This window comes from Perca flavescens, chromosome 11 (assembly GCF_004354835.1).
Source record: "Perca flavescens isolate YP-PL-M2 chromosome 11, PFLA_1.0, whole genome shotgun sequence".
Classification (NCBI taxonomy): Eukaryota; Metazoa; Chordata; class Actinopteri; order Perciformes; family Percidae; genus Perca; species Perca flavescens.
The window spans coordinates 22571893-22591960 of record NC_041341.1 but is presented as its reverse complement, the minus strand read 5'-3'; the positions used below and the strand labels follow the sequence as shown (position 1 = coordinate 22591960).

The 20068-nt window shown below is 39.3% G+C and overlaps 3 protein-coding genes across 3 annotated transcripts in view; all 3 read left to right on the top strand.

Annotated features, from left to right (window-relative positions):
* myo10l3 (myosin X, like 3) overlaps window positions 1–8070 on the top strand; it is a 56266-nt gene extending 48196 nt beyond the window's left edge. Inside the window, exons 26-41 of the mRNA XM_028591214.1 lie at window positions 318–441; window positions 849–1092; window positions 1243–1338; window positions 1524–1617; window positions 2249–2304; window positions 2419–2561; window positions 2767–2961; window positions 3146–3303; window positions 3795–3918; window positions 4207–4504; window positions 4614–4821; window positions 4992–5128; window positions 5263–5386; window positions 5481–5936; window positions 6051–6242; window positions 6355–8070. Of these exons, the coding sequence (XP_028447015.1) occupies window positions 318–441; window positions 849–1092; window positions 1243–1338; window positions 1524–1617; window positions 2249–2304; window positions 2419–2561; window positions 2767–2961; window positions 3146–3303; window positions 3795–3918; window positions 4207–4504; window positions 4614–4821; window positions 4992–5128; window positions 5263–5386; window positions 5481–5936; window positions 6051–6242; window positions 6355–6459 (2754 nt within the window). The 3' untranslated portion in view covers window positions 6460–8070. The remainder of the gene's footprint in view (window positions 1–317; window positions 442–848; window positions 1093–1242; window positions 1339–1523; window positions 1618–2248; window positions 2305–2418; window positions 2562–2766; window positions 2962–3145; window positions 3304–3794; window positions 3919–4206; window positions 4505–4613; window positions 4822–4991; window positions 5129–5262; window positions 5387–5480; window positions 5937–6050; window positions 6243–6354) is intronic.
* Window positions 8071–9911: 1841 nt separating this feature from the next.
* On the top strand, window positions 9912–13150 carry pttg1ipb (PTTG1 interacting protein b). The gene is made up of 7 exons (XM_028590654.1): window positions 9912–10117; window positions 10541–10596; window positions 10912–11020; window positions 11553–11655; window positions 12056–12121; window positions 12502–12548; window positions 13033–13150. Exons 1-7 carry the CDS (start codon window positions 9994–9996, stop codon window positions 13074–13076), a joined length of 549 nt encoding a protein of 182 aa, XP_028446455.1. The 5' UTR covers window positions 9912–9993; the 3' UTR covers window positions 13077–13150.
* Window positions 13151–14849: 1699 nt separating this feature from the next.
* sumo3b (small ubiquitin like modifier 3b) lies at window positions 14850–18651 on the top strand. The gene is made up of 4 exons (XM_028590656.1): window positions 14850–14995; window positions 15940–16068; window positions 16233–16304; window positions 17517–18651. Exons 1-4 carry the CDS (start codon window positions 14975–14977, stop codon window positions 17580–17582), a joined length of 288 nt encoding a protein of 95 aa, XP_028446457.1. The 5' UTR covers window positions 14850–14974; the 3' UTR covers window positions 17583–18651.
* The last annotated feature ends 1417 nt before the right edge of the window (window positions 18652–20068 follow it).

Here is a 20068-nt window from a genome sequence, read left to right as displayed (position 1 = left end):
AAATGTCAAAGGGAAAGAGGGGAGTGTGTGTGCGTATGTACAAGTGGGTGTGTACTGTATTTGCCAGTTTTATGGCAAGGTTGATTGACGACATAGTGACTCACAACAAGGTCAGACAGATTTTGGGCACTGGTTCTAGTTCTGAAATTGCAAAATGAAGACTCTGACTGCCTGCAGTCTTCAGAAAAAGAAAAACAGTTCCTCCTGAATTTATATTAAATAATTTAAACATTTACATTTCTATAAATTGCTCGTGAAGGACAAGGTCTTTTCATGGAGGACATCTATCGTCATAAATGCTGGTGTTTGTGTTTCAGTTCATTGACAGCGATGAGGACAATGATGGCTATGTGGACACAGATGAGGAAGTTTCCAATGGGAGAGTTAATCTGCTGAATGGCAGTGGGCCTCCATACTTCCACGGCTACCTCTACATGAAGAGTGAGTAGCTTTACCAAATCACTGCCCAGCAGGCATGCAGATGATTTCTGCACAGCTGAACACAGCTTGTCTGGTTGTTTCATCAGTTTTAGAAATGTCAAACATGCTTTCGTTGTTTCTTGCTTGTTTGCTGTCTTTTTTTTATGTTCAAGTACTTATAGCGTCCTCTATTACAGTATATCTTTCTTTAATGTAGTTAATTTTTTTTGTTGTTTTGCGAGTATTGTGTGTTTCGTTTCCAAAGGATGCACATGTATGTGTGTGAATGTCTGTGTGGTGGGGGGTGTTTAGGCTGTTTTAAGGTGTTTACTTCTCCCATCATATTAAAATTTTACATGAAACATTAATGAATTAACATCAACATCCTTTCTTTCTCCCTCTGCTCTCTGCACCTTTCCCTCTTTCAGGTGGTCTGATGATCCCGTGGCGTCGTCGCTGGTGTGTCCTAAAGGACGAGACCTTCATGTGGTTTCGGGCCAAGCAGGACTCCCTCAAATCCGGTTGGCTTTACAAGAAAGGAGGAGGGATGTCCACCTTGTCTCGGCGCAACTGGAAGATGCGCTGGTTTGTTCTGCGGGAGTCAAAGCTCATGTACTTTGAAAGCGACAGTGAAGAGAAGCTGAAAGGAACCATCGATATCCGCACAGCCAAGTAAGACAACCCTGTTTTAGTCAATGGGGTTAAAAATCTTAATTTTCTTTCATTTGTTCACTTATTTTGGGGGTCTAATTATTATTACTCCCAAGAAATGGAACAATATATGGTTCACTAAGGTTTGGTCTACTCTGGGTCTTTCTGTAGGGAGATAGTGGACAATCATGAGAAGGAAAATGCACTGAATATTGTGACTGAGGAGAGGACCTACCACATCTACGCAGAGTCCCCAGAAGATGCCAGGTACATTAGAACCATAGATTGTATAGAATCATCAATGAACTGGGCAGTGTTTACTTTGTCATCATCTCTCTGTAAAAGTGATGTGTGGAAATGAAGTTCCCCCTTGTGGTTGCCAGTGGAAGTTGTAATTTTCAATTATATGTTAGCTGACTTTTACTTTCTGAATTCCCTCTGACCCCATTCAGTGGTTGGTTCAATGTGCTGAGTCGGGTCCACAGCGTCAGCCCGGAGCAGCTCATGGAGATGCACCATGAACAGGCCAACCCAAAGAATGCAGTGGTTAGTGCTGTTTTACCTCTCTACTGCCGGGGCCCCAGCCTCAAATACATTTTTCAGCCGTAATGATGAAGCGTGTTACTGAATCAGCTAAAGTATGACGGTCCAGATTTGGGTCATATAGTTATTTAAGCTGAGGAAGCAGAATGCGCACACTGGTGTATCATTGTTCATTTTTATGGATGTTTATGGACAATAACAAAATGATGGAAAGACAATCATGCAAGCCACATAACATAGAAATAAGATGACAAATATGTACAGTATAACTAACATAGTATAAACACCCATTTACTTCCCTTCAAACGACTTTGTTAAGGGAAACTTTGCTGATTTTCAACCAGCTTTGTTTTTATCTGTAGTGACACCAAGCTGTTTGAAAATCGTTTCTTATACACAGGTTATATTACATGGTAGTCGCCTTAAACCACATCAGGCCATTAGGTCACCCTGATCAAATACAGTGTTTACTGTATCAGGGTAAGTTAGCTTGGTATGAATTGTGGAAATGTAATAAAACTTATTCTACAACTCCAGCACTTGAGTGTCCCTTGAAGAAAACCCACCAAGGAAAATATTTATAAATGGGCAAACAGCTAATAATCATTTAAATTCACCCCTCTTTTCTGTCCAGGGCACACTAGATGTGGGCTTGATTGATTCGGTTTGTGCATCAGACAACCCCGATAGGTAAGGAACGACCAGTAATCCTAAAATATGTTCTTAAACTGCAGTCTAAGTGGTATGACAGCATGTACATTGTATAACAACACATGTTCTCTTTTCATGTGTTCTGTTCCGCAGACCGAACTCGTTTGTGATCATCACGGCTAACCGGGTGATCCACTGCAACACAGACACACCTGAGGAGATGCACCACTGGATCGGCCTGCTGCAGAAATCCAAGGGAGACTGCAAGGTTGATGGACAGGAGTTCTTAGTCAGAGGTCAGTCAGTTGAGACACACACTCTGGGATTTTTACGATTTGAGAGTTGATTCATGTATTGATGTTTGCAGTGGGATACCTCAGGTTAGCGCCATAAGTGGCTAATGAGATTCTGCACTGAAAATACAATGAATGAAATGTGTTGAATTTGTTTGAAAGAAGGAAATATTAAAAAGCATTAACAATAATGTGTATCCTCCTTCAGGCTGGCTACATAAAGAGATGAAGTCTGGAGCCAAAAGCACTTCTCTGAAGCTGAAGAAGCGCTGGTTTGTTCTCACCACTACCTCTCTGGATTATTACAAGTCGTCGGAGCGCAGCACTTCCAAACTGGGAACTCTGGTCCTCAACAGCCTCTGCTCTGTGGTCCAGCCAGATGAGAAGGTCTTCAAGGATACTGGTCAGTTTATGGTCCACATTATTCTCAGTCATCTTGAGCAACAGGAATATACTTACCTCAAGGTTTCTCTGCTAATTTTTCAGGTTTGAGCATTTTTAGGGAAATGTGTCTGATTTGTTAAATTGTATTAAGCTCTCCCAGGGAGTCATTTAACATCTTATTACTTTCTGTCTTGTTCACCCAGGTTACTGGAATATAATCATCCATGGACGTAAACACTCTTACCGTCTTTACACCAAAATGTTGAATGAAGCCATGCGGTGGGCGAATGCCATACAGGGAGCAATAGACAGCAAAGTTCCCATTGAAACGCCAACACAACAACTCATCAGGGACATCAAGGTATTAAAGGATTCATTTGGCCGTTTCTCCCTTTGTTGTAGTAAAGTTACTAATGTCATGCGAATAACTGCTAGTCTGTTTGCATTGTCTGACTTTATGTGTTTCACTTAATGTGCTAATAATAATTAGTTAATTAATAATAGTAATTTTGCATAGCATTTCATTAACATCTTGATATTATTTTAACTCCAATTCTTTTCAGTCATGCAAACCTTTGGCAGGGACACACAATGTAGTAAAGTGAGGTACTACTCACTGAGTGTGTGCCGTGATCTTCTCTAAGTCTTGGCTTTGCCTGCTTCAAAACACTTATCTTTACCTTTTTTTCTTCACATATAGCTCTTTCATAGCTTTACTCTGTTATATTTACTAAACTGACTTGGTTACCTCACTTAAATACAAACTTCCGCTTATTTTAGAATGCTCTACTTTGTTGATAATTCGTGATCACTTTACTTTAAGATCGCTGAACCAGTTTTCTGTCTGTCCAGGAGAGCAGTTTGAACGTGGAGGCTGTGGAGCAGACATACTGGAGGAACCCCATCCTGAGATATACCCAGCATCCTTTGCACTCCCCTCTTCTACCTCTGCCCTATGGAGATGTCAGCGTCCACTGTGAGTGTTGTGGCTGCAGCTGCTGTTTGCAAGCTATTGACTTCTGTTGATCCTGACAAAATGTGCAAAATGTTCTATTTGCATGGTTGGGTGTGTAGAAGAAGGCTGCAACTTTAAATGAATAGCCTCCCAGACACTGGCAACTCTATCAGTGTTAGAAGAATTTAGAAAAATTTCAAGCAATCTGATATAATTACAGAAACAGAAACTAGTTAAAATAGTTGTAGTTAACAATAATTGTCATGGTTTGGCCTGAATTTAAATCCTCTCTCTGTCCTTCTGTCCCAGTGCAAAAGGAAAAGGGTTATACCAGCCTGCAGGATGAGGCGGTGAAGATTTTCAACTCACTGCAGGAGATGGAGGCCGTGTCAGACCCTGTCCCGATCATCCAGGGAATCCTTCAGACCTGTCAAGACTTGAGGCCGTTAAGAGATGAGGTTTACTGTCAGCTGATCAAACAAACCAATCATGTCCCACACCCAAACAGTCCTGCCAATCGCGCCCACTGGCATCTCCTGACCTGTATGTGCTGCACCTTCCTGCCCAGCCGAGGCATCCTACGCTACCTCAAGTTTCACCTTAAAAGGTGCAGTGTATTTCTGGACACGCGCAATAATTCATAACAATCCATGGTCACAGATGATGACGAGTTGACACTGTTAGTTCACTGTCTTTGCATCTTTGCATGTTTTCAGGATTAAGGAGCTGTTCCCTGGTACAGAGATTGAAATGTTTGCCCATTTCATTGGTGAGTCTCTGAAGAAGACCAAGAACAGAGAGTTTGTTCCCTCTCAAGAGGAAATTGTGGCACTGCTTACCAGACAGGAAATGACCACCACAGTGTACTGCCATGGAGGAGGCTCCTGCAAAATCTCCATTAACTCACACACCACCGCTGGAGAGGTAAGCAAGCTCTAGTCATTGCTATGCAGGCTGTTTTAAATGTTCCACTTGCAAGATATCTGTGATTAGTTTACACAAACTCTGATACAGATATTTTAGTTTTCTAACAAGGCAAGCGAAGGAGCCGTACTGATACATACTACGTTGTTATCTTGGCTTGCTTTGTCCAGGTGGTGGAGAAGCTAATCCGAGGTCTGGCTATGGAGGACAGCAGGAACATGTTTGCACTATTTGAACACAACAACACTATTGACAGAGCTGTGGAAAGCAGGGTTCTTGTGGCTGATGTGTTGGCTAAATTTGAAAGGTATGTTACACGTGATCACGTGTTATAAGTAATAATATTATTATAAATTCAGGGTCCTGTTACTTAGGATACCTAATGTCAAGAAAGGACCAAATATAGATATGTAAGTGACAGGTTTGTGTCTTTCCCACCAGACTTGCTGGCAGTGAGGAAGCTGAGGATGAAGGCCAATGGAAACTCTATTTTAAACTCTACTGCTTCCTGGATGTGGAGAGCATGCCTAAAGAAGGAGTGGAGTTTGCGTTCATGTTTGAGCAGGTGTGTTTTACTCATCCTGTTATACTTATTGAGAGTCTTTAAAATCACAAGTTGGTGCTAATGGTGAATGAGAACTATTTTGCTGTTCCTTCAGGCCCATGAGAGTTTGACCCGGGGCCACTTTCCTGCCCGTGAGGAGACCCTGCAGCACCTGGCTGCTCTACGCCTGCAGTTTCTGTTTGGAGACAAAGCGAGAGTCACCTGGAGCCTGGAAAACGTCTATCCCGTGGGCCGCCTACGCAATCGCATCCTCCAGTTCACCAAGGTGGGTGGCGCCTCGGGGTCAGGCCAAACTCTGGAGCGTCGGAGGACTAGCTTCCTGGACGGGACCCTGCGGCGGGGGTTGAAGACGGGCTCAATGAAGAAGCAGCGCATGGAGGAGGAGCAGATGTTGGAGATGTGGATAAAGGAGGAGACGTCTGCCACCAGGGCGAGCATCGGGGAGAAGTGGTCCCGCCTCACTGGTCTGGACCAGCACCAGGCTATGCTCAAATACATGACCATCATCAAGGAGTGGCCTGGATATGGATCCACGCTGTTTGATGTCGAGGTAAGTTTATGTGTCTTTGATTGATACACAACCCGCTCAATAAGGTCGGTATTGGCCCAGCCCACTGCACACATTGGATGATGTTTATAACTTCCTATGTTTGGGTCTTTCTAGTGCAAAGAAGGAGGTTTCCCTCATGATCTCTGGTTGAGTGTGAGCGCTGAAAATGTGTCTGTCTACAAGAGAGGAGAGCCAAAGCCTCTGGAGACCTTCCAATATGAGCACATTATTTTCTTTGGTGCTCCACAGCCCTGCACCTACAAGATCACTGTGGATGAGAGAGAAATGCTGTTTGAAACACCACAAGTATGCAATCCTTCCCATATATATTAGATTGTGTGTGTTTGTAAGAGAACACATGGTTCCAGAATTTGCTTCTCTTCTCTGCTGACTATGTGTTTCATCTGTACATTGGCAGGTTGGAGAGATCACAAAGATCATGAAAGCCTACATAAACATGATTGTGAAGAAGCGCTGCAGTGTGAAGTCTGTGTCCAGTTATGGAACCAACTGGATCAGGTGATTGACATACAGGACTCAAAATGTACTGTAAGCATGGGGAGAAGATGAAGAGATGGCAAAAGGAGCAAATCACCTCCACAGAGATTGTGTTTTAGAGCTTATGGCTACATAGCAACACAGACAAATTCCATCCAGAAAGATTAATTTCTATACAGACACAAAAAATGGCAAAAGTGGAAACATTCAAGCATCTGCACCATTTTAAGCTTTACAGTCATCCTGACTGTTGCTCCCCTCCATGCAGTCTCCAAACATGATACTTGCTCTTATAAGTTACACTGGTCATTTCTCACATCTTGCTTGAAATGTATTTCAGGTGTCTCTTTGTGGATTTTGTTTTTTTAAATATCCAAGATAACCAAACCCCTATGTCTCACATTTCATTATAGACATGCATTCAACATCTGAATTAGGACCCTGAGTGTAAATTTTCTAAAAATATCCAAACTAGATAAAAGAATGTGTTGCAGTGGTAAACTGACTGAGATGTCACCTTTTATTCAAGTGTTTTTTCTACAGATATTTCGCCTCATTGTAATGAATGTTCTCCTGAATGGAGATTCCCTCAGGTGAATGTGTAATGTAACTGTCCCAGGGAGATTATCTCCCTCATCTTGCCTTATTTAAGTTTTTATTTTAGCTGTTCTGGACTAAAAGATTCAGCGCTGATGCGGCCTTTCAGGAATGGGATGTATATCTTGGGGTGTCAAGTATCTTTGTAGTTATGGCTTCCACTGGTAATGTGCTACAAAAGCACATCCCTATCTTTAAAAAAACAGAAAATTCAACATGAATGACCACTGCATCAGTGGAGATGCAACATCTATAACCACTGCAGTCAAGGATTTTCTCAAAAGGCAGGATTATTAAGTCAGTCAAACTATTTGTGTTTCTCTCCTAGAACAAGTGTATTTTGTGTATTGACTTGAGGGTATGTAGCTGAAACTGATCGCTTGTTCAGTATGGCTGTGTCTAAAGATTGTGTAACTGTTTTTTCAGTGATGTCAAATGCCATGTGAGGGTGGGGTATTTATTTATGGAAGTATCAATTGATTGTGAGAATAGGCAGACTGAGCGAGGTGAACAGCGTGCTGGAAATGTATTGATGCAGTTGCCCTAGTACTTTCGTTTTTCTGTTTTTGTGTGCATTCAGGGACATAACATAACTTGCAATTATTTTTGCCGTTTTGTGCCCTGTTTCTGAGCTTGTGTCAACATAAAATAACCTAAGTGTGTTGCCCTTGAGTCGACACCCAACGTGCTCAATTCCTTTTATTGATTTTACATATTTTCTCTCTTTCAATGTAAATGAACACAAAGGATGCTTACAGTATGCCAGTTAACTTACATTATAGTTCATGAAAAGTGTATGATCCAAACATAATGAGCTTAGTATTTACCTCACATTGCATCACTGTCTTCCATCGCTCTCCAATCGTATACTCACTTAGGCGATCTGGTCAGCTGCCGGCGGCCACACCAGAGACTGAACTTGCCATTGACGATGACTGTATTTCTGAGATTTCTGATTGTTTTGAAGAAGAAAATTCAGAAAATGTTTTATATTAGAATTTAAAGATGCTTTAATAAATTATTGTATTTGAAAAAGCTATTTTGTGTTTGTTATTACTGTCTAATTGCCATGTCTTGCAGAGGACAACATGGTAAGAACAGTACATGTGTCTGCCAACTCTGTGGATCTCAATGTGTTTTGTGTATAAAATGGAGAACAAAAAGTGTATAAATGAACAATGACATTAACTCATATAGACCTCTGCTCAGAACTGTATGGGCGTGTACAGTCTGTGCTTTCACCTGTTAGGGTTGGACAATATAAGATAAGATACTTTATTAATCCCACACTGGGGAAATTCCTTTGTTACAGCAGCTCAAAAGATAAATTCACACACACTTCAGAATTGTATCTTTAGCATTCTTATTAGTACAAATAGTTTGATGACCTCATGTTATCTCCACCCTAGCTCTGCCCATCATCATGCTGCATTCATTTATGTATGAGGAACAGGAAAACCTCCCTTTATTTTACCTTGGTGATGTCTATGTATTATTATTATTATTATTATTATTATTATACAAACATTGCATTGGCTGAAATGATTCCATTAGTGTTGAGATTGGATTTTATGTAACTGTAGCTGCCAGTGATGGTGTTGCTTGCATGTTACCAGCAGTCAGTTGTTCTGTAGCTCCTTTTGCCAAGAGGAAGGTATCGTAGTTGTCAGAAGTTTTGGATATCACTGACTCAGAATTACAACTCTGAGGCATTAGACTTAAGCAGAGGTTCTAATCAGAGTAAATAAAAACACAGCAGATGAGCAGGGGCTTGGGCCTGTGTTGATAATATGGCGTATATTATAATTATAAATATTATAAACTGTACTGGTAAATCAGTCTGTGGAGAACTGAACTGGTATGTGGTTACAGTAAATTGTAATAAATACTGTGATAAAAGTTGATATATTTCCTTTAGGATTCTACATGGCTTATGAACATGTAGAAAGCGCATGAAAAGAACTGGAAATTGAATATTGTGTCTCTTTTCTAGTCAATTAGCTATTTTTTTTCTTTTTTTTTTAAGATTATTTGTTGGGCATTTTAGGCCTTTATTTGACAGGACAGCTGAAGACATGAAAGGAGAGAGAGAGGGGGAATGACATGCAGCAAAGGGCCGCAGGTCAGAGTCGAACCCAGGCCCGCTGCGTCGAGGAGTAAACCAGTTGGCGCTTACCAACTGAGCAATCTTTTGTTTTTTATCATAAACTAAAATAATTTGGATTAATGTGGAGCAAAGTTGTAAAGAAAGGAAGAAAAGCTACCAGGTAGGCCTACCTACATTTTATGAACAGGCACCTTCTATAAAGTTTATTTATTTATTTAACTATTTCATTTATAAAGGGTAGCTTTCCAATCGATTCTGCTGTCACAAAAAAGGTCAGGTTTCTCTATTTCAAATTGCTGTCAGCAAAGGTGATCTAAAATAACACATGGTATGAAGCCACTAATAAGAGCTTTTAAAACATGTCCGTAAATGTTTGTAGTGAATATTAATAAGTTGTTTATAAATAAATTGTAGTGCAGATGATCTGCAGCTGAAACCAAAAAGACAAAGCAATGTGTCATGCTGAAGGAGGATACAAGAGATTTTTTCACAACATGGCAACCCAAACGGTGTTGTTATGGCTTTAATGGCTTTAACGGATAATAATAATAATACTAATTGAAGTCATTAGTTACAGCATAAATTAGGCTATTGAAAAAGGATGCCTTGTTGGAAAGTAGAACAGACTTTATTGTTTCTTTGGACGGTTTTTATTATTGCTAGCAAGATACAACAGGAAGAAACGGACATATACTCTGTGTACGTGTTCTGGCATCATTATTATTGTCGGTAAAGATGTTTCACTCTGCAGCTGTTTTATGACACCAGCGTCAGGAGTTCATGACGTCAGCTCTTTATGAGGTCCACCCTCCAGTTTGACTCCTCAGAAACGTTACTTCTGTTTCCATACAGTCGATGGCTTTCACTCGTCTCACAATGTCCGGACAGTTCAGATCTTCAGCCTTTGTTTTTGCCTTGATTTTCTACGGTGTTATTATATCCGCAGGGGCGCAGACACCGACTACTTCTCCGGCTCCGAGTAAGTGTGTGTGTGTGTGTGTGTGTGTGTGTGTGTGTGTGTGTGTGTGTGTGTGTGTTTTTTTCTCCCTTTCAGCTGTAGCTGTTGTGCTTTGTTTTGCAAGAGTTAGGTCAGGAGGTGGTCACATGACAGCAAAAAATGGATTTTCACTGATCATAAGAGCGGATAATCATGTCAATTCATGCAAGGCTCAAACGGAAACTTGACCCTAGTTTTCCTTTTGCAAAGTGAGTCTGAATGTGTGAATCACTGTTAACACTGTTGATGATTTGTCACTGTGGGCAGAAAATTAAACCTCCAGTAAGATTTTATTGCATTTCTATTCTTGTACATTTAAACAACAGCTTGAACCTACACAGCAAAGGAGGGTCAGCATGCCCTACAAGCTACAATATAACACACTGTAACGTATCCCTTTTTCAGCTCCTTGTGCCTTGAGATCCAACACCAGTTGTGCTGAATGCCTGCAGAATGTGACAGTAAGTCTCTTAATCTCCAGCCAAATACAAATAACTGTCTTCAGTATTGTTAATGATGTAGCCTAAATACCAAAGATACGATACTAAGCACAGTTTTATTTATTTTTTTAAGATTTATTTTTTTGGGGGGCTTTCCGCCTTTAATGGACAGGACAAGTGAGAAAGGAGAGACATGCAGGAAATTGTCAAAGGTCGGAGTCGAACCCTGGACCCCTGCGTCGAGGCATAAACCTCTAAATATATGTGCGCCTGCTCTACCCACTGAACCAACCCGGCAACGACTAAGCACAATATTTGTTGCTGTTTTTGTTGCAGTGTTTGTGGTGCGCGCCAACCAAACAATGCGTGGACTACCCAGTGAGGAACATCTTGCCCCCCAGCAGCGTCTGTCCTTTGAATGACGCACGATGGGGGTTGTGTTGGGGTAAGAGTGACTAAATGATGCCAAATCTGGGTAGGCTATATCCTGCAAAAATGTAATGGCCACTATTTTCCCAATCAATTTGTTGTTTGAGTCTTTTTGCCAAACATTCTCAAGTTACAGCTTCTTGGTTGTGATGGTTTGCTATTTTTTTAGTAAAGTGTGCTTTAGGAATTTGTGATGGGCATTTATCACTATTTTCTGACATTTTAAAAGTCAAACAAATAATCAATCAATAGAAACAATGATCAGCCCTAGTACAGTACTTTCTTCAGATAAATCTTAGTTTACTAATAGTGATAAGATGTGACTGTCTATTACTTGACTGAATAATTACTCATTATGGTGCTTTTTCTCCACAGAAGAACCATTAACCAACTTCTAACTGGCTAAATGTCTTGATCTACTACACCAACCCAACCACCAACTAACTAAAGTCTAAAAGGGGCAGTGGTGTCTATTTAATAGGCTTTATAATATGATACATGGCTCATCAGTGAGTGATTTCCAGTGTATCCCTTCTCTCTGTTTCCAGTAAACTTCCAGATTTTGATCATCACTATGTCAGTGCTGGGTGGCATCATCATCATCACCATTCTTGTTTGCTGCTTTTGCTGCTGCAAGTGTGAAAGATTTGGGTAAGGGTTAAGTCACATGAAGTGTTGGCTGTGAAATCTGGTTTAACGTGGAAGGAGGAGGACAGGGAACACAATGGCTTGTTTTTCTGCGCCGCCAGGCTGATACCGCCGTCTCCAAAAGCCTGCCTTGTAAATGCAGCTTAGCTCTGAAAATAACTTAGATTTTTCTATTAAGACAGGCTGACATGGCCTCTTATAAAAACATATTTATTTGATAATGGCTTTTGGATGAGGAGGAGACTGATACTGTTTATATTGTCAGATTATTAGATCTAATAATCTGACTGTTACTTTCTGTATTAGGATAAAAGCAAAGCACATCAGACTTCTATCTCACTATTGTCATTTATATTGCAATGTAAGCCTTTCTATATTTATTTTACACATTCTTATATTCTAGGAACAAGAAAGAAGATGCAAAGGTGGAGCGACAAACCCGGGCCAGAAAGAGTCGTCAGAAAGCAAAGTAAATGGCTGTTAAGGAGGGTATCTGAAAAAAACTAATTTAATATTTTCAGATAGAAAAATAAAAAAAAACAACCTATTAGTTTTTGGTACTGTCAACAATAACCATCAACTAACATAAGAGGGAGTCTTTCCTACACCACATATTGCTGACATCAGCATGTTGATAAATAAGTTAATATGGTAAAAGAGGCAAAACTTTCTTGCCTTTTTAAAAATGGTGCATAATGTATTTTAAGTGGCAGAAAATGTGTTATATTGCATCAGCATAATACAAAAGTCCTAGTGTTGATCCTTCAGTGAGATTTGGAACACTGTAGGCGTGAGTGCGTCCAGTGTTCTCTGTTGTCCAACAATTTGTCTATGTTTCTTCCCGTACAGGAGAACAGAAATGCAGCTGAGACATGATGAAATCAGGCAGAAATATGGTGAGGCTAATTTCTATTTTGTGTGGTTTGAGTGGGTTAATAAATGTAAATTTGGAATATCGATAATGCTTGTTTTCACAAAGCTCTGTTTACATGCACAGTGATAAAACAGTTGCAAAATGAATGCATAATGGGGTATGGGAGAGATAAGATGAAATCTGTCCAGATGAAACAAGGGAACAACATAAAGAAGGCATTCATAAACCAAGAGAAAGAAGCTCTAAAACACATTTGATCCAGTAGCGCCATCTACTGTACTAAAATGACACTGCATACCTGATACACTAGATTGCAACATTTTTAACTTCAATCATTTTTGAAAGACAAGGATTTTAGAAACATGTTATTCGGTTTTAACCCACCATTTTAAATTGTATGCAACCACTGAAACACTTCTAGATATTGGATATTATATTCCTAATCCAGTGATATGCTTGTAGCCGTACAATGGGTTAAATGATTTGTTCTCTATTGTTCTTTTCAGGTATGGCAAAGGATAATCCATACGCTCGTATGGATGATCACTGAGAAGAATCTCAGCGATGATTCCTTAAAAAAAAAAAAACCTTTAAAGGATTATATTGATGCCAGTAACATAGAGATACATAGCATATGAGAAACTGTGATTATCGGATCTGATTTCAGTGTTTGCCATATAATCAAAATCATTTTGAGTGTGCAGTATATTTCAAACATTGTCTCTTCATCTAATGATTCATATTTTATACACATTGTACACAGCTATTATACCAGATTAACCACTATTTTACTGATCGTCATTCATGTCTAAAGTACATTTATTTTTATATAAAAAATAATTTGATAACATGTAATTCATTTGACACTGTTTTGCGATTGTATTTGTGAATAAATATCAGAATCAGAATTTGTTTCAGAACTTTTTTGGATAAAAGAAATGTGTGTTCTTGAACTACATGTGAGGGATTTGATTATTGTGCAGCTTTTGTTAGAAACAAATGGTGACCATTACACAAAATTAAATGAATAAGAATGTTCACAAATTCGCCATTTTACTAATCCACAAAATAAGAGGGGTCAAAAGAATCAGTTAATCAGTTCTGAGAGAAATTATGGAACCGCAAATCCTTTGTGGAAATCAATGTCATCTGTGTGCCACTTTGTTAAGGAAATACACATGCCCCACTTGTGGAAATATTTGTCTGCCCTGTTCACACATCCTAAAATATGACATTCTTTCATCTGTAGCAAACATATTGTCATTCCTGAGAACAATTTGCCCTTTAATGATTGTGGAAAAACAGATAGGACTAATACATACTGTCTTGTAAAGACTACAAACCTGTGAGATCACACCGTGAATCATCATCCAGAATTGTATGTATGTATGAAATGTATGTATGTTGTAAGAGACTATAAATTATCATTTGAACCAAGTCTATGTAAACAACTCAGGGACTAGTTGTAACAATGCTAAATTCAAAAAAAAATATTTGACATGACTATTTTTGAGAGTTGATTTAGGTATTAACCTATGAATAAGAAATGTTTATTATCTGAGACCATTTTTATTCAATATGTGGAATGTTGACCCTATGTGACGACCCTCTCTGCCATGTCTGCCTGTTACTTTGTTTGTGTGGCTGCTTTCCTTGTTGGTAGGCCTACTGCAGGTGGACATGGGCAGAGGGTCAGTAGAGTGGAAGCTCCTGGGCTCATTAGTTAAACTGGCAGCACCTGGGCTCTGTGGGCTGCTGAACTTTTAAAAGCCGCTTGGGTTCAGTTGTACCCTCTCCTCTCTGACGCACCATCCTGGCCTTGGTTGCTGTTAGGTTTGTTTCGCTGCACCATACAACACTGCAAATATACATTCTTTCACTCATGCACCCACTCACACTAATGAACTCACTGATCACATATCCCACTGTTAAAGTTTATTTTTACTTTATGATTTAAACTAATAAAACATTTGTTAAATCGTATTGTTGTGTTCATTTCCCTCTTTCGTCATGGCCGTGTGGCCCGGTTTGTGGCACCTATTTTAGATGGTCTGCTTTCAAAAACTATAAGAAAAAATGATTACCATGATATTTCTGGTTGGTTAGTTGGGTTTCTGACTTGAGCTGAAATTGAGTTTAATCGATTAACTATTTGGATCTTAAGTTCAATGCTTTGCTCTGATAGCCCCTGGCCTGAACTAAAGTGCTGGCTTTGCAGAGGGGCCCTTTGTTTTACCTATCTCGCGGGAATGCGCAAATTAGCTTGCGCGCTCACGTATCCGCGGCCCCGAGGAAAAGTGGAGCACGTGACCCTTTTAGTCGAATCACATTTTAAATTTCAGTGCGCGCTCCTGCACAAACGAAAGAGCCGGAGGAACTGATAACCCGCTTCTCCGTTAACAGTAGTCCATCTCTGCCTTATTAATCAATCCTCGGGAAAGTACCACAATGTCTGAAGAAAAGCCAAAGGTCAGTAACCTGTTTCTTCGAAGGGAAAACTCGTCCAGGTTTGCTGCTAATTATTATTATGCCAGTTGCAAGTTAACGTTAGCACATTCAGCTAGCTAAGCTAGCTCTGCTTCCAGGCTACAGATGCCGCATTTGAGCGGGTTCGACGGAGAAAACAAAGGTTGACAAATTTGCGGATCTTGTAGCTGTAGGCGCACATTTTTGTTTGCGGTGTCCCACCATATCAACACCGGCTACCACAAGCTACTCATTGGCTTACTGTTAAATTAATGTTTGTCAACGTCGGCATCAGAGGTTGCCAGTGAAATGAATGATTTGTTTTTCATTCGTGGCTTTCTGCGCCAATTTGAACATGGACTAACGTTAGCATGCTACGCTAACGAAGGGGAGAACCGAAATGAGTGAGTGCGTTGTTTGGATGGTGAAGCCTTCCCCTGGGACCAAGCTTATCTTGTCAGATGTTAAACAGGAAGAGGACACTGTGCTATCTTCACGGAAGACATTTTTTTTTTGAGCATTACATTAACCAATACACTACCATCTGGTTCGTTTTTCGTCTTAGCTGTGTAACATTATGTGCGTGCAATGGGGCCAGTGGGATTCAGTAGTCGCACTTTGAATGTCGGGGAAAACAAAAGATCAGCATGTAGGAGTCGATATCATTCTTGTCAGTAGAAAAAAAGAGCATTTAATCGCATCACCACTGTGGGAGCAGGTCTTTCATGGAGCAGTCTATGTCCTGCACAAGCTGTGTCCTAATTTGTACAGTCTGTGGTGTGTCCTCACATCTTTGGCCACCTTATTTGTACAACCTACAATTGAATTAATTTATGCCACCATGTACTTGCAACAGTCCCATCTTTTATAATGCTTTAGTCGCAGATAAGAATAACGTCACCATAACGCAGGTAGGTTGTTGTTGCTGACGAGTGTTTTCGTTGCAGGAGGGAGTGAAGACGGAGAACGACCACATTAACCTCAAGGTAGCTGGTCAGGATGGGTCAGTTGTACAGTTCAAAATCAAAAGGCATACTCCGCTCAGTAAACTAATGAAGGCATACTGCGAAAGACAGGTAAGTTCATTCTTAAAGACTAAAACATAAACGTTGTGGTAACAATAGACTTCTGACTTTATTACTAAATATACTAACACTAGAACAAATTAATAAAACATCTGTATACTGTTTTGTTAACTAACTGTAGGCATCATCTAACTAATGTGCTATTTCTGTTACAGGGATTGTCAATTCGTCAGATAAGGTTTAGGTTTGATGGACAGCCAATTAATGAAACGGATACACCTGCACAGGTTGGTGAAAACGGGACTATACAAAAAAAAAATCAAATGTAGCAAGCTATTACTAAAAGCTCAAGTAGTCATGGAAATGATCATTATTATTTTTTATTTTTTTACAGTTCACATGTTTTTTATTAGAATTTTTTTTTTTTTTTTGAAGCACAAATGGGTAAATGCACCAGAGCACAAGTGTCATGTCGGTGGCCTTTTATACACTGTCCAATTTTGTCTAGTGTGTATGCTGTTACTTTTGTTAAGCTGAGGAGAGTAGAACTGTAACGTGACATTATTCAAACTGGAAATAATGAAGTGTTCTTGTTTTGTAGAGTATACATTAATTCAGTAGCCAGTATCATTTTGTTATTCCTTCTTAACTTGCATAATCACTGAATGGATACGACCCCTGGGAGTTGAGAATGAATCCTCCAGCCTTGATTTTTAATATTAATATTTGTGCAATTGTGCAGTATTTATCTTTGCAATGTCTAAATGTTAGCTGTCACATGTTGTGACGATGAAGGACAATTTGCCACTGTTAAAACGGCCTCACTTCTTGGTGCGTTTGCGGTAATCATTTTGAAATTGATCAAGTGTTTTAGTTGCACAAAGAAAGCAATATTCTAACAGATTTTGTACAATGGTGAAATTAGAAAATAACCACAACCCACTTTATTAGTTATCTGCGGTATCTGGGCAAATTTTTATGTGTCAAAAAGATGGAGTCTTTATTGGATCAAGGTGAAAATACATAAAACCAAGTGCTTCCATTTAGGGTCGGGTAGCATTTTAAATGTGTCCATGCTATTACCAGTATGATACCAGAGTTTCGGTACTGCGAGCAAAGCCGTACTTAAGTTCAATACCTTACTGTGAGGATAAACATGTTTGTTTTTTTACAAACTCTTTTTTTTCAATTAAACAGTAGACAAAGGTAAAATAATGTAAAAACAAATACAAGCGGCCATCAAAGAAGTTACCCAAATGTATTGGTCTAAAAAAAAAAAATTTTAAATATGGAACTACAGTGGATGGAGCAGAGAATAATAACACAAACTTGCTAATCTAACTAGACCTTTTAATGCAGTTTATGTGACATTTTAATGCTCGTTGCAAGACCCATTTCTGTCGGTACCAAAAAGTACTGAGGGTTCGATACCCAACTCTACTTCTGAGGATCACTACACGTTTGCTCTAGAATAATTTGTTTTGTTTTGGTTATTACAGCTCGAGATGGAGGATGAGGACACAATTGATGTATTTCAACAACAGACGGGAGGGGTCTGTTCTTAAGTCGGATGTGGACTCTTGGAAGAACGTCCACGTCATTATTTTCATGTTGGTTTTCACTTAAAAATTTTTTTTTTTTTCTTCACTGTGCTTGGTCAGGCTGTTCACATTGTAAAAGAAAGCAGGAGGTTTTTTGTTAGTGCCAAAATCTTAACTTTGAGATGCAGGGTAATTTTTTTTAAAAGTGTTTTATTCACATAAATGGATGATTTGAAATTGTCCAAGGCAGGGACATGTCTCAGATCAGATATGGCTTGTAATGAAAAAACCCACTGCTTTCTTTTGATGTTGAAATGGCCTCATGCATGTCTCTTAAAACAAGCTGAACTACATGCCAAAATCCCCCTTCTTTTTTTCATTTTATTTTTTATTTTTTTTAAGTTTTCCAGATTGTTCCAGCAAAGATTTCAGGGTGGGCTCAACGGTTTTAAATTCATGTACTTAATAGGATTGCTATGGAGGAAAACTGCTAGATGGGAGCCTGTGGTTTCTTTCTGTAGATGGGGAAAGACATTGAGTTATATTTCTCATGTGATAAACCTTTTTTAGTGTTCTTTTTCTAAGGAGAATTCAAAATAATGTCCATGCCCAAGGAAAAAAAAATGCTTGTGCTGAGAAAGATCCATATGGATGGTTTACCTCAATACTCTCACCCTCGACTCAATGGTAAATAAGTACAGTAATGTTTCTGCACCAAAAAGCTAAATGAAGTGTTCTTTAATAAAGGTTTGGTTAATATATAATATGTAGATGTAAAGGTTTACTGCCTGTAACAGTGGTCTTTGTTGTCACACAGCAGGACACCAGTTCTCCCGATGTGTACATTGATTTATTTCCACCTTTTCAGGACTAAAATAATTTACTTTTACCAATCCAGAAATTTAGTGTTTCATCTAAGATTATATATTTCAGTCAATGTATAAACTAATATGGAGTCAATGCTGTGTTGCCAATTTGAATGTTTGTCCAAACTCTATCCAAACAGATGCTTAGTTTGTTTGACTATTGTGTGTTGGTAGAAATTTTGCTTTAAAAGAATGTCCACCTTCATTTAAAAAAAAAAAAAAAAAAAAAAAAAAAAAAAGTTAGATTTGCAGGGTGACATTAGCAGATCCCTGCCCCCCTTTGTTTTTTTGATTTGTACATTTGTTGTCCTTATTCTGTATGCAATAAATATAGTTTGATACTCAGCCTCTTGCATTATATATTACCTTCAATTTGCGTGGACCTGCTATGCAATTAATATTTCAGCTATGTTGCACTACACAATGCAGTGCAAATGTTTTTATTTTTTTGATTGTTTTTTGGGGCTTTTCTGCCTTTAATTGACAGGACAGGACAGCTAGGTGAGAAAGGGGGAAGACATGCAGGAAATTGTCACAGGTCAGATTTGAACCCTGGACCTCTGCATCAAGGCATAAACCTTAAAGTATGTGTGCCTGCTCTACCCACTGATCCAACCTGGCCACCAGAGCAAATGTTTTTGAAATATTCACATCTTTGGTGTAAATAAACATGCAGCTGTTGACAGGCTGACTTAATGTTGAAATCAGCGGTCCTAACCTGGATGGTTGTTTGAATCTTGTAACCAGAGGTACAAATAAATGCTGGCAACTAATGTGTGGTTCCAGATGTGAAGCCCTGGAGGGAAGGTTCATTTAGTCTTGCTTGATAAAGTTTTTGGAATTAAGCTGAAAAGATTTGAGAATGTTGTGATTATAATAAAGCTATCTAAACCAGTCTGGGTAATACACGTTACATACATTAGAGGGCATTGAAGTTCTCAAGATTCACAGGATCACTGCTCGCTCTACTGAATCTACATCTCTACTTGTTGGAATCTCTGAAGTCTCCAGCCCTTAAATTAAAATACAAAGACATGTTTGTTGCTCCACTCCAGCCTCATGAAGGGTCATAACTTCTCTTAAGGGAACTTCATTTTACAGGTGTTACTTAAGAACACGTCATGAATCCGATGTAGACTTTTCTTAGGGACTTTCTTAAGAACATATTTAAGAGAAAACTTAGGAAGATATTGGTGAATGATGTAACAATTGTTACATTATATCTTCGGTGTCTGTTTTCAAGATCGATGAGTTTGGCTTGTAACTTAGCGTTCACCTCGTATATCTCAGCTAGCTTAGCCTCCACAGTTTTCATGTTCGTGGTGTTGTAGCAAATGTATCCAATGATGAAAAACGCTGTTGGTGGTCCAATATAGTAGTCTAAATATTGCTTAGTCTTGTCCCGAGTTTGGAAAATGCCATGTTGAATTCGGCATGGAAAGACATGATCTCAGCTAACATGGCCGTTAGCGTGGCTACCACGGTGCACGGCAATGAATGATCATTCTTCAGGATGTCTTTTTTTTTTATCTTGCTGGACATCCTCTCATCGTGGAGGGTCAAAATTTGCTGAACAATGTGCTTTATACAGAGGCAACGCTTATTTTCCAACCCGAAAACAAATGTTATCTTTTATAGAAGAAA